General features: G+C 41.7%; 1 protein-coding gene across 1 annotated transcript in view; it reads left to right on the top strand.

Annotated features, from left to right (window-relative positions):
* The window catches only part of LOC115084911 (cytochrome P450 2G1-like), a 94262-nt gene that overhangs the window by 35661 nt on the left and 44909 nt on the right, over positions 1–13692 (top strand). Inside the window, exon 2 of the mRNA XM_029590324.1 lies at positions 10261–10423. Coding sequence (XP_029446184.1) covers positions 10261–10423 — 163 coding nt within the window. The remainder of the gene's footprint in view (positions 1–10260; positions 10424–13692) is intronic.

The raw sequence follows: 13692 nt of genomic DNA, 5'->3' as shown, positions 1-13692 counted from the left end.
TAATGTGGACACATGCAAAATAATGCATGCAGTGGAAAATCACTATACAAATAGGCACAGGTAGGGAAGTTTGCATTATGGAGATAAAGGAGTGGCTGCAAAGATGGTGTCAACATAAGCATTTTGGCTTCCTGGATCATAGAATTATAGTTCAAGGATTGTTGAGCAGAGATGGGATCCACTTGTCGAAGAAAGGGTGAACATCTTTAAACACAGAAGGGAAACCATACTGATGAGAGTTTTAAACTAGAATCATTGGGGATGGATTAACAAAACCCTAAGGTAAGTAAAACATGAAATACTCTTAAGGAAATGGTAAATATAGAGAAAAGCAATATATACTAATGCTCATACGGTTAGATTTTGCACATGGACGCACCAATTTTCGACCATGCATGTGCTGGCGCACGCATGGTGGACAATCCATATGCCGCACGCACTCGTATGTGTGGGTGCTGTGTGCAAGGAGGGAGATTTTTGCAATTTCCTCACAGTGACGCATTCCGGCCTTCCTCAGTTCCCTTCCACTCCGCTCGAATTAAGGAAAGGACCTGGCAGGAACTTCCCTACTCCCCTACCTAACCTCCCTTTCCCTTCCCTTCACCTTCCCACCCCGTAAACCCTATCTTTTTATTTTTTTCTTCTTTGCTTTACAACTTACTTCAGCTTCCGAGCTGAAGTAAGTTGCATGTGCTGGCAGCCGGGTCTTCGGGACAGCGAACAATAGCGCGGTCCCAGCCTGCCCCTCCCCACCCAGAACACGCTCCCCAGCCTGCCCCCTCAAAGAAGCCCAGCACTTGTGCGTGTACTGTGCTTTATGCATGTGGCCAGGCCCCTTCGAAAATTGACTCGGCGTGCAAGGCCCAGCCATGCACGTAAAGCCCGGATTTTATGCATGCAGGACGTTTAAAATCCAGGCTTTTATCTAATTGATGGTGATTAGACAAACAATTTTATTCTGTGCAATGAGGAGAGCTCTGAGAAAATATAATCCCCATTTTTTTTTCTTTTTCTATTTAATTACATCTTTACACTCATTCATTCATTCATTCATTCATTCATTCATTAAAAATTCACCTCTACTGCCATCTACTATCCATCTTTAAAATCACCACTCAAGATTTCTTTTTTCCAAAAGCTCCTATAACATCAGTGTATATGTGATTGTAAATCATATTTACGGTCATTAAGTGGAAAGACTTTATACTCTCCTCATTAATGTTACTAGCACCTTCTAGGAATAGAATCAGTATACGATTGGTTGGAAAGGTCTCATACTCTCCTGAGCCCCAATTCTAAAAAAACTTCATATCCAGAATAACAATCAGGGGAACTTCATATCCCCTTCATTACCAGTTCTAAAACTCCATATCTAGAAATAAAATCATCATCTCCTCTCTCCCTCAAAAGGAACATAAAACAAAAAGCCAGCATATTCTGATGCCCCCTAGTACCATAGCAACCAACAATGAAGGGCTAAAGACTTCATACTGCTCCTCAAATGACACAAAACAAACTGGTCTGGCATTTGATTTTAAATCACCAACCTAACTGTCAAAATAGAAAACATAGATAAAACAGTATGAGCGGTAGGCACAGGGAGAGCAAAAAAAAGTAATGAAAAAACCATCAGTTAGATAAAAGGTATTGAAAGGGAAAAAATACTTACGTACTGATGAGACCAGTTAAAGAGCTCCAAAAATCAGAGTCTAGAGTGAGTTTCAGGCACCATTTGTTATAGTAAAAATGATTTATGATCCAACAAAAATAACCTCCCAGCCTAATTGCAGCTGTCGGAGGACCTGGTTATTTTTAAACAATCCCCATCGAGCAAATGTTAGTCTGGCTTTTTTTTCTTAGAAGAGAAAAAAGTACTTTGCAACACTTTACCTTTCATTATATTTATTTTAGATAAAATTCTACATGGCTATGTCATAGTTGCTCTATTCTTCCGCTCTCTCTGCCCCTACGCCCCCTGGGGCTCATCTCTAATATCTTTCATTAACAGGGCATGTAACCAATCAACACTTTATTCCCTAATGGCAAGCATTCTTATATCACATCATATCATTATCTTTATTGATACCTAATTTGTCTAATCACAGACCTTGTTTAGGATCTGCTTCAAATCATTTAACCAAGTTTGAATACTAAAACAATGCCCATGTATCATACATATTAGGTGTCATCAATTTTATCACATTAGGTGTCAGCTACAAAAGTCTTAATGCAACTCTGCAAAATTCATCCTTCAAGTCAGCACGTAGCCCATTCCAAATTTTGACTACAAGATGATCAAGACAAATTCTTACAGTACATTCACTAATTGAGATAACAGCAGAACAATAACATGCTTGCTAAGCTCTACAAAATATAACGGGGCAGATTTTAAAAGATATGCGCGGGCGTAGATTTGATCGCACAACCCGGCGCGAACAAATCTATGCCCGATTTTATAACTTGCGCGCGCTGGCTGGCCAGACCCCGACACAGGCCGCTGTGTCGGGGCACTCGGCCATGCCCCCCGGACCGCCCATGGACTGCAGCTACACCCACGGCCCCGCTCCTGGACCGCCCATTTTTCGAAGCCCTGGGACATACATGCGTCCTGAGGCTTGCGCACACTGCCGAGCCTATGCAAGATAGGCTCGGCGCATGCAGGGGGAGGCAGGGGTCGATTTTCAGGGGGTTGTGCACGTATCTTACGTGCATAACCCTTTGAAAATCTACCCCAAAATGTTCTTTTTCTTACAAATCCTCTGGGCTCCTACACATAGCTATCCAACAAACATAGAGAGGTTTAAGAACTCAGAAAAAGATATTTTTTACTCAAATTCCACAGTAGGAAGCAGAAAGGTATGCCAGATCCCAATGTTGTTTTTGAGGACAAGGCATGAGGAAACAGGCTAAGTGAAGCCCTTGAATTATTGCTGCGGATATGTCAGGAGGAAGCAGTAGGAGTCAGGCCCCAGAGATGTTAATGGGGCATGTCATGTTGGGCCTCAGCTAGGCCAGTGACCGAGCCCAGGCCAAATGCTACGTACTAACCCTGAGGCTGGGTCTCAATGCCATGGCCTTGGTCTAGGCTGGATCCTGAGCCCAGGCCCAATGCCGCAATCTGACCCAGAATCCAGGTCCCAATACTATTGCCTAGGCCATGACCCAGGTCTAATGCTGGATCCTCAGCCAGAAGGGCAAGTCCTGACACCTGGGCCTCAGCCTAGGGTCAGGCCCAGGCCTTGGAGCTAAGGCAGGGGAGCTCATCTTTGTGTCCACTTCTTTCTTCGGTTCTAAAATACGAAATGATGGCATGTGCTGTTTTTGCACTGGAGTTAATTAACTCTGGTGCATTCACCCCAGTGAATAGAGTCATTTTGAGGTACAGCAGGCTGAGTCAGGTCTAAGTGCTGATATTGGAAACCTGATGTGGATGTGCTATCAGCCCCCAGTGTTGTTTTTGGGGATGTATCAGGAGGCAGCAGGATTTATCAGGCTTCAGTGTTAATTTTGGGATTGTGTCAGGAGGTATCAGGATATGTCAAGCCCTGGTATTGTGTATATGACAGGAGTAAGGAGACTGTGAGGCATTGGTGTTGTAGGGAACATGGCAGGAGGCATCAGAATTTTACAGGCCCCATGTTGATGATGTCGATATTGCAAAAGGAAGGAGGCTGTGTCAGACCCCTAAGTTGTTGTTGAGTATATGGCATGAGGCAGCAGTTTTGTCAATTCCCAGTGTTGTTGTTGGCAACATCTCAGGAGGAAGCAGGATGAGTTAAGCCCCAGTGTTGTTGTTGAGAACATGGCTGGAGGCATCAAGTTTTGTCAGGTCCCAGTGTTATTGGGGTCATGAAAGGAGGCAACATGATTTGTCAGCCCTAGTGTTGCAGTTTGGGGTGGTAGCAAGAGGAAGCAGGCTGAGTCTGGCCCCAATATTATTGTTGGAAGCCTAATTTTGGATGTGTTTTCAGGCTACAAGTTGTTATTAGGAATGTAAAAGGAAGAAGCAGGATGTGTCTGTCTCCAGTGTTCTTGAGAACATGGAAGAAGGCAGCAAGATTTGTCAATCCCAGTTTTGCTCTTGGGGATATGGCAAGAGGCAGCAGGATTTGCCAGGTCTCAGTGTTTTTGTGGGGTTCCAACAAGAGGCATCAGGATTTGTCAGGCCCCGGTGTTGATGTGGGTACATTGGCAGAAAGAAGCAGGCTGAATCAGGCCCTGCTGTTATTGGTGACATGGCAAGAGGCAGCAAGATTTGTCAGCCCCAGTGTTGATGGGAACATGGCAGGAGGAATCAGGCAGAGTCAGGCACTACTGTTGTTGTTAGTGATATATCAGGAGGAAAAGGGATGTTTCAGATCCTAGTTTTGTTGTTGAAGACATGGTAGGAGCAACAGGATTAGTCAGGTACCATTGCTACTGTCAGGGACATGGCAGGAGTAGGAAAGCTGAGTCAGGCCCCATTGCTACTGTCAGGGACATGGCAGAAGGCATCAAGGTTTATCAGACTCCACTATTGTTTTTGGGTACATGGCAGTTGGCAGCAGAATTTGTCAAACCCCTGTGTTGCTGTTGTGGACTTATCAGCAAGCAGCAAGATGTGTCTTTCCAGGTGTTTTTGTAGAGCACATAGGAAGAGGCAGCAGGAATTGTGAGCCCCCAATATTGCTGTTTGGGGAAGTGGCTGAATCTGGCCCAGGTTTTGTATAAAGCCTGAGGCTGGATATGCTGTCAGGCCCCAGTGTTGTTGGGGATGAATCAGAATCATCCCCATCACATTCTCTCCATACATAATCCTCTCTGCCAGTTCACTTCCTCAGCTTTCTGTTTTCCTACCTTCTCACCCCTTTTCACCCACATCCTGCTGATATCCCTTAGCACAATGTAGGTCAGCAGGAGGAGAAGAAATCTACCTGCAGGAGGTGCTCCTTCTGCAGGTAGCTTCAACCTCATCTCAGTTCAAGGGTCAACCTTTCAACACCTGCAATGTCTCAACCCAAAATAATGGGGCCTAACTCATCCTGCTTCCTCCTGTCATGTCTGCAACTGCAACACTGGAGCCTGAAAATTCCTACTGCCTCCTGACATGTTGCCAAAAACAACATCGGGGACTGACACATAATGCTTCCTCCTGACACATCCCCCAAAACAAAACTGTGGCCTGATTCAGTCTGTTTCCTCCTACCATGCTCTCAGTAGCAACACTGATGCCTAATAAACCCTGTTGCCTCCTACCATGTCGCCAAAGCAACAATTGGGTCTGACACATGGTGCTGTCTCCTGACACATCCTCAATAGCAACAATGGGGCATAACTCATGTTGCTATCCCCAACAACAATACTGTGACATGATAAACCTGCTTCTTCCTCACAAGTCTCTAGCAATAATATCAGGGCCTACCTCTTCCTGCTGCCTCCTGCCATGTCCCCAACAAAAAAAATAGGGCCTAACTCAGCCTGTTTCTGCTATGTCAACAACAATAACACTGGAGTCTGACATAATTTGCTTCCTTCTGATACATCCCCAAAACAACCCTGGGGCCTGACAGCACATTCAGCATCAGGTTTCCAACAACAATACCGGGACATTACTCAGCCTGCTTCCTCCTACTACACTGGTGCCTGAAATATTCTGCTTCTTCCTGCCATGTTTCCAACAACAAAACTGTGGCTAGCCACATCCTAATTTCTCCTGTAATGTCCCCAACAACAAAACTGGGACATGACTTAGGCTGCTTACTCTAGCCATGTCCCCAATATCAACTCTAGGGTCTGGCAAATATTGCAGCCTCCTGCCATATACTTAACATCAACACTGCGACCTGAAATATGCTGATACCTCCGCTCATAATACTTGCACATAAACAACACTGGGGCCTAACAAATCTTGTTGACTCCTGCCAACTCCTCAACAATACTTGGGCCTAACTCATCTTCTTCCTCCTGACATGTTTTCAAAACTGGGAATTGATACAGCTGCTGCCTCTTGCCATATCTCCATCTATCATGTCCCCAGCAATACCAGGGCCTGACTCAGCCTGCTTCCTCCTGCCCTGTACAAAATAGCAGCAATGAGGTCTACCAAATGCTGTTGCCTCCTAATATATCAAACACAAAAGCAGATATGAGAGGTAATTCAAATGAAACACACCAAGGTATCAACCTCACCAAATTATTCAAATTGATATCCTATGGCCAAGTACATTTCATGTCACAATGAAATGCTTGTCTTATATGCCAAAATTCATTTTATATATATAATTATTTTTTTTTTACAAAATGCCCCCTAGAAAATATATTGCTGAATAATATTAAATGCTACGTCTGAAATCTACAATTTCTTAAGATGCAATTGCGATATTTTTGAGAACACACAGTCCCAGTTTTAAAACTCCATAAGTCATAAACACAAAATGTGTTAGCCAGAGTTCAAAAATCTGTTGTCTGTTATTCAATGGCTGAGTACTTATCTCTTCAAAATAAAAGTTTTTATGACATCTAAAATGGGAACGGCATTTGAAGGTCTCCTTTCTTTAAAAATGTTGATCTTTATAAACCCTCATAAATAGTCAACATGCACATGTTTCGCAGTGCTGCATCAGGACAATGTTTATCATACATAAACATTAGAACTACAAAGGCAACAATATTATTAATATTTAACTGTTAGAAAACCTTGGCAATAAACCTATAGGTTTAATGTTTTGAAAAACTGTTTACAGATTTCCATCAGCTTTAAATTTATAACTCTAGGTTAGATATTTGCATCATCTTCATTCATTTTGTTTTTTTCAAAAAATAGGCGATGTCCTTTTGTGGATTGCAAACTGGCTAAAAGGAAACAGAGAGTAGGATTAAATGGACAATTTTCTCAGTGGAAGGGAGTGCACAGTGGAGTGCCTCAGGGATCTGTATTGGGACCCTTACTTTTCAATATATTTATAAATGATCTGGAAAGAAATACGACGAGTGAGATAATCAAATTTGTAGATGATACTAAATTGTTCAGAGTAGTTAAGTCACAAGTAGTTCAGAGTAGTTAAGTCACAAGCAGTTCCAGTCTCACAAGGAAGACCTTGTGAGACTGGAAAATTGGGCATCCAAATGGCAGATGACATTTAATGTGGATAAGTGCAAGGTGATGCATATAGGGAAAAATAACCCATGCTATAATTACACAATGTTGGGTTCCATATTAGGTGCTACAACCCAAGAAAGAGATCTAGGTGTCATAGTGGATAACACATTGAAATTGTCGGTTCAGTGTGCTGCGGCAGTCAAAAAAGCAAACAGAATGTTGGGAATTATTAGAAAGGGAATGGTGAATAAAACGGAACATAAGAACATAAGAACATAAGAAAATGCCATACTGGGTCAGACCAAGGGTCCATCAAGCCCAGCATCCTGTTTCCAACAGTGGCCAATCCAGGCCATAAGAACCTGGCAAGTACCCAAAAACTAAGTCTATTCCATGTAACCATTGCTAATGGCAGTGGCTATTCTCTAAGGGGGTAATTTTCAAAGGAGTTACGCGCATAAATGTAACTACTATTGTAGCAATTTTCAAAAGCCATTTACTCATGTAAAGTGAACTTATGCGAATAAATCCTATGGACGATTCAATGGCATATATTGTAGCAATTTTCAAAAGCCCACTTACTCGAGTAAAGTGCATTTACATGCGTAAAACCCAGATTTACGCATGTAAATGCTTTTTAAAATCCGCCCCTAAGTGAACTTAATAGCAGGTAATGGACTTCTCCTCCAAGAACTTGTCCAATCCTTTTTTAAACACAGCTATACTAGCTGCACGAACCACATTCTCTGGCAACAAATTCCAGAGTTTAATTGTGCGTTGAGTAAAAAAGAACTTTCTCCGATTAGTTTTAAATGTGCCCCATGCTAACTTCATGGAGTGTCCCCTAGTCTTTCTACTATCCGAAAGAGTAAATAACCGATTCACATCTACCCGTTCTAGACCTCTCATGATTTTAAACACCTCTATCATATCCCCCCTCAGTCATAATGCCTCTGTCATAATGCCTCTGTATTGCTCCATGGTGAGACACCTTGAATACTGTGTACAATTCTGGTCGCCGCATCTCAAGAAAGATATAATTGCGATGGAGAAGGTACAGAGAAGGGCTACCAAAATGATAAGGGGAATGGAACAGCTCCCCTATGAGGAAAGACTGAAGAGATTGGGACTTTTCAGCTTGGAGAAGAGACGACTGAGGGGGGATATGATAGAGGTGTTTAAAATCATGAGAGGTCTAGAACGGGTAGATGTGAATCGGTTATTTACTCTTTCGGATAGTAGAAAGACTAGGGGACACTCCATGAAGTTAGCATGGGGCACATTTAAAACTAATCGGAGAAAGTTCTTTTTTACTCAACGCACAATTAAACTCTGGAATTTGTTGCCAGAGAATGTTGTTCGTGCAGTTAGTATAGCTGTGTTTAAAAAAGGATTGGATAAGTTCTTGGAGGAGAAGTCCATTACCTGCTATTAAGTTCACTTAGAGAATAGCCACTGCCATTAGCAATGGTTACATGGAATAGACTTAGTTTTTGGGTACTTGCCAGGTTCTTATGGCCTGGATTGGCCACTGTTGGAAACAGGATGCTGGGCTTGATGGACCCTTGGTCTGACCCAGTATGGCATTTTCTTATGTTCTTATGTTCTTAAAAAATACTTTACCTTCCTTGGTCCTTCACCTTGCCTATTCCTCCTTTCTTGGCTTTGCCCAGCTGGTACTTCACACAGGCAATACTTGGCTACTATTGTTACCAGTTACCCTGCAGCTTTCTCAATGCAGCACTTTTAAAAATGTTGTATATTTGAATGGCAAACCAATGAATGAAACAAATATTTTAGCTTAAATTTGTGACACTCTCTTCATTTTGGCGGTCCACAAATGAAACAAAAATGATCTCATTGAATTTTATCTATTCATTTCAAACAAATGCACATCCCTATAATCAGTTTGACTTAACTGTTAAGAATCCAAAAAGCTGTTTTATGTGGACTTCACCAAAACAGGGGTTAAAATAGCATGAAATCACTCAGTATATAGCATGACGTGTGACCATGCCATTTTGTTTTTACCTTGCTAATGCTAAATCAGTATTTGCATATGGCATTCCTTCTTTTGCATGCATAGCTGTGCTAATTTTAGGGTCCTCATGCTAATTTCTTTCTGAACCACTTTTGTATATTTGTGAAGGCCTTGTTGTATAGCTTACTATTTTAACTCTGCTCATAAACATGTTAAGGTTTATTGCATAGGCTACAAAAGGAAATGTTATTGCATGGAGAGAACTTGAGTTGAGTAGGGAAGGCCATGCAACTGTGACTGAGGGAAGGAATTTTACATGAAAAGGTAAACTACTTACCAAGGAACTTATGATTTAAAAGAGTCATATTCTATTATTTCTAAACAACTTTCTGCCAGAGTGGTCAATTCAAGCCCTTAACATCTACAAATAGATCTGGTTTTCAGAATATTCATTTTAAATATGCTTGAGATAGATTTGCATAAACTGCCTTCATTGAATGTACATATATATCATGCATATTTATTGTGGACAACTTGATAACAATATCTGTGTTTGGCTGTTGAGGGCTGGAGTTGGTCATCCCTGCTTTATGCAATCCAACTCTCATTGTAAATACCCATTGAACTCACTGATCTGGGTAACCTCTTGCCTCACATTCCCTTATGGGAAGCACATATAGGAAAATAGTCTTTGGAAGACAGATTACTGTCTTAAAGTGTCTTCTGGTCATAACAAATCATTTGGAAGTGATTTATTGATATAGTGTTATAAAAAATGTTTAAAGTTCATTAATAATACCTTAATAATTCATTAATAATACCTCTTACTCATGATATTTGACAAATGTATAGTCATTTTTATTTTTATTTTATATATTTATTTATATATATACATTTATATATATATATCTATACATAAGATTCAATATTTATTGATTTACGTTTTATTGTTCTATTCGCCGTTTATTGTTTAATGTTATGCTGTACTCTTTAGTTCAATACTCTGTTTCATTGTTTAATGTATCGCCTTACTTGCGAAAGTTTTGTTCTATGTAAACCGACCTGATTCGATTATGTATATCGAGAAGGTCGGTATATAAAAACTCTAAATAAATAAATAAATAAATAAAGTTCATAACTCTTAATTTAAAAAAATACATGATTTACAGTATTTCCTACTGCTTTTCATACTTTAATACAGCTACAGGAAGAATATGGTCCTGTATTTACAGTTTATCTGGGTAATCGCCCACTGGTTGTGGTGTGTGGATATCAGGCAGTGAAGGAAGCTTTCATTGATCAAGGTGATGTATTTTTCGAGAGAGGAAATGTTCCAGCATTGGAAAGAATCTTACAGAGATCTGGTAAATATTTTAACAAGAAAATGCATAACATATAATTCTAGTTTTAATCCTATGCATTGATTAACAAACCAACATTTTTATATTCATTTATTGATCTTACTTTCTCTTGATACTAAGCCTACTGTTCCCCATGAAAGCTAATATTTACAGTATGTATTAGAAATTGAATTTCTGTTTTTATGCCTGTCATTGACACAAATTTGGATCCTCTTTGGAATCTCATTGGATTAGGAACTATTAACTCATTCTATTCTAGTGTTTTCTGATTAAGGCAGAAATATTTTGATAAAAGTGAACATGCTAGTCCGGATTAAGACAATCAAGGATACCTTTGACAAGCATGTTGCATTCTTAAAGAAGAAGTTTCATCAGTTCAAACTGTCATCATAAATTAGTAGAAGCTCAATGAAAGAACAATGTTTCACTTTCAATTCTTGCGTATGCTGTTCTCTTTGAACAGCAAATCTGTTGCGGATATGCACAGTAAGGATGTGAATCGTTTTTCAACGATTAAAATTATCGTCTGATAATTTTAATATCGTCTTAAATTGTTATAGAATACAATACAATAGAAATTCTAACGATTTATCGTTAAAAATCGTTAAATTGTGTTAGTGCGCACTAACGGGAGTTAGTGCGCACTAACAGAAAATGATACAAATTGACACTTTCCAGGTCAGTAAAGGTCAGTTAGGAATGAATATGTATTCCTATTGGCTGGCTGCCCTCTTATCTACTGATGTTACCAAGGTTCCCACTGAGGTGATGGTTGGGGGGATGGGAAATGGAAATGGAAACTCAGGAACACTAACAGAAAATGATACAAATTATTGACACTTTCCAGGTCAGTAAAGATCAGTTAGGAATGAATATGTATTCCTATTGGCTGGCTGCCCTCTTATCTATTGATGTTACCAAGGTTCCAACTGAGGTGATGGTTGGGGGGATGGGAAATGGAAACTGTTGGTAGTTGACAAAAAAAGTAATGTGATCAGTCAATATGACTAGAACTTGTGCCCTATTTCTGATACCAGGGGTGTTGTGAACTTCCTGCACTCAGTGCCCTATCCCTGATACCAGGGGTGTTGTGATCTTCCTGCACACAGTGCCCTAACCCTGACACCAGGGGTGTTGTGATCTTCCTGCACACAGTGCCCTATCCCTATTAATACCAGGAGTGTTGTGATCTTCCTGCACACTGTGCCCTAACCGCGCGTATCTTATAAAATCCGGGGTCGGCGCGCACAAGGGGGTGCACAATTGTGCAACCTGCGCGCGCCGAGCCCAGCGTGCGCTGCCTGTTCCCTCCGAGGCTGCTCTGATTTCGGAGCGGCCTCAGAGGGAACTTTCCTTCGCCCTCCTCCCACCTTCCCCTCCCTTTCCCTACCTAACCCACCCCCCCAGCCCTATCTAACCCCCCTACCTTTGTCGGCAAAGTTACGCCTGCTTAAAGCAGGCGTAACTTTGTGTGTGCCGGCCTTTTAAAATCCTCCCCAAAGTGAACTTAATAGCAGGTAATGGACTCCTCCAAGAACGTATCCAATCCTTTTTTAAAGACAGCTATACTAACTGCACTAACCACATCCTCTGGCAACAAATTCCAGAGTTTAATTGTGCGCTGAGTAAAAAAGAACTTTCTCCGATTAGTTTTAAATGTGCCCCATGCTAATGTGCACTCCATGCTAACTTCATGGAGTGCCCCCTAGTCTTTCTGCTATCCTATCCCAACTTCTCCCTGTTCCAACTGAGTCCCTTTTGGACATAAATAAGGGTACCCACACTGTACGTAACATTTATATTTATAAATATATACATCTTGGTCATCTGATATTGCAAAGCACTGTAATACCTGTTAGAGAAGTGCACCCCTAGTGCCGAGGGGTGATTGACATTGCCTACTGAGGAAGACCACTAGACCCACCTCATTGGCTTGTGGAGAAACCCTGTGGTGGGACTGATTGGAACTTCACCAATACCAGCCCCATTCCCAGCAGGTTGTGCCCTTGGGTTCTAGGGTCCAAATAGAATTAGGTGGGTCCCCAGGGCAATCCAAGAGAAGATTCCAGGCATTTGTGGATTAAGACAGGTGGCAGACAGCAGAATGGGTAACAAGCCAGAGGTCATTAAAGGCAGCATAAAGCAGAATAGATAACAAGCCAGAGGTCAGGGCAGGTATCAGACAGAAGGAAAGAGGCCAGGCCAAGATCAGGATCTATCCAAGACAAAAAGAAAGACAAGGCGGATGGAAACAAGAGGGCAAGCAAGGAAGAAGCATGTATGAACTGGAACAAAAGCAGATGGGCAAGGAACTGAATGACAAACAGAGCACAGAGGAGCAAAGGACAAAGCAAGGAACACAGAGCAAGGTACAAGGCAGAAACAAGATAAGGATAGCAACATATACTGGAACACAAGGGCACCAGGAGACCTGTTGCTGAAGAGCTGGCTTGTTGCAAGAGACTTCCTTATATACTCTTGGAGGAAGTGACATCAGCCAGAGCCACAGGAAGTCCCAGCTAGGCAGCTCAGAGTTGGAGGAAGTTCTATCCCAGGTACTTGGAATCATCATGCTGCCAGAAGCTATGCTAGAGTCTCTTTGAATCAGTCATCAGGGGCATAATATTCTTAAGTGGCTGGTTTCAGTGTCTTGAGTGACATAACCCTACTGAAAACAAAGTGGGTAGACGAGCCTGCACACTCTAGTTGAAAATATAAGTTGAACAATTAGGTATAAATAAGTGATTTGGTACCCATGCCACATATATAATTAGGGCCAGATTTTCATACCTACGCTCAATTTTATAACATGCGCACGCAGCCACGCGCATGTTATGAAATTCAGGGTCGGTGCACGCAAGGGGGTGCACACTTGTGCACCTTGTGCGCGCCTAGCCCTAGGGGAGCCCCAATGGCTTTCCTCGTTCCCTCCGAGACCGCTCCAAAATCGGAGCGGCCTCGGAGGGAACTTTCCTTCTGCCCCCCACTCCTTCACCTCTGTTAATGGCGATAACCTCTGACCAATAATTCAATGAATACCAGCTCCAAAGAAGTTATGCAGTGAAAGGTTTATTAATGAGAAAAAGGGGAAAGGCATGGTTTCCCCGGGGAAGAAGTGAATACAAAGCAAATGGTGTATAATTCAGAATCTACCCAGCGCTCTAACGTGTGTGCTCAGACTTATAAGGGTCCTAGGATTGCTGATACCAGACATCTGCATAATCCACACCCATTACCTTTAATAGCCAATCAATATATATTTTAACATGCGT

The sequence above is a fragment of the Rhinatrema bivittatum genome, chromosome 2 (assembly GCF_901001135.1).
Source record: "Rhinatrema bivittatum chromosome 2, aRhiBiv1.1, whole genome shotgun sequence".
NCBI lineage: Eukaryota > Metazoa > Chordata > Amphibia > Gymnophiona > Rhinatrematidae > Rhinatrema > Rhinatrema bivittatum.
Note: the sequence above shows the minus strand (reverse complement) of the source record. Positions and strands in the feature narration are given on the sequence as shown.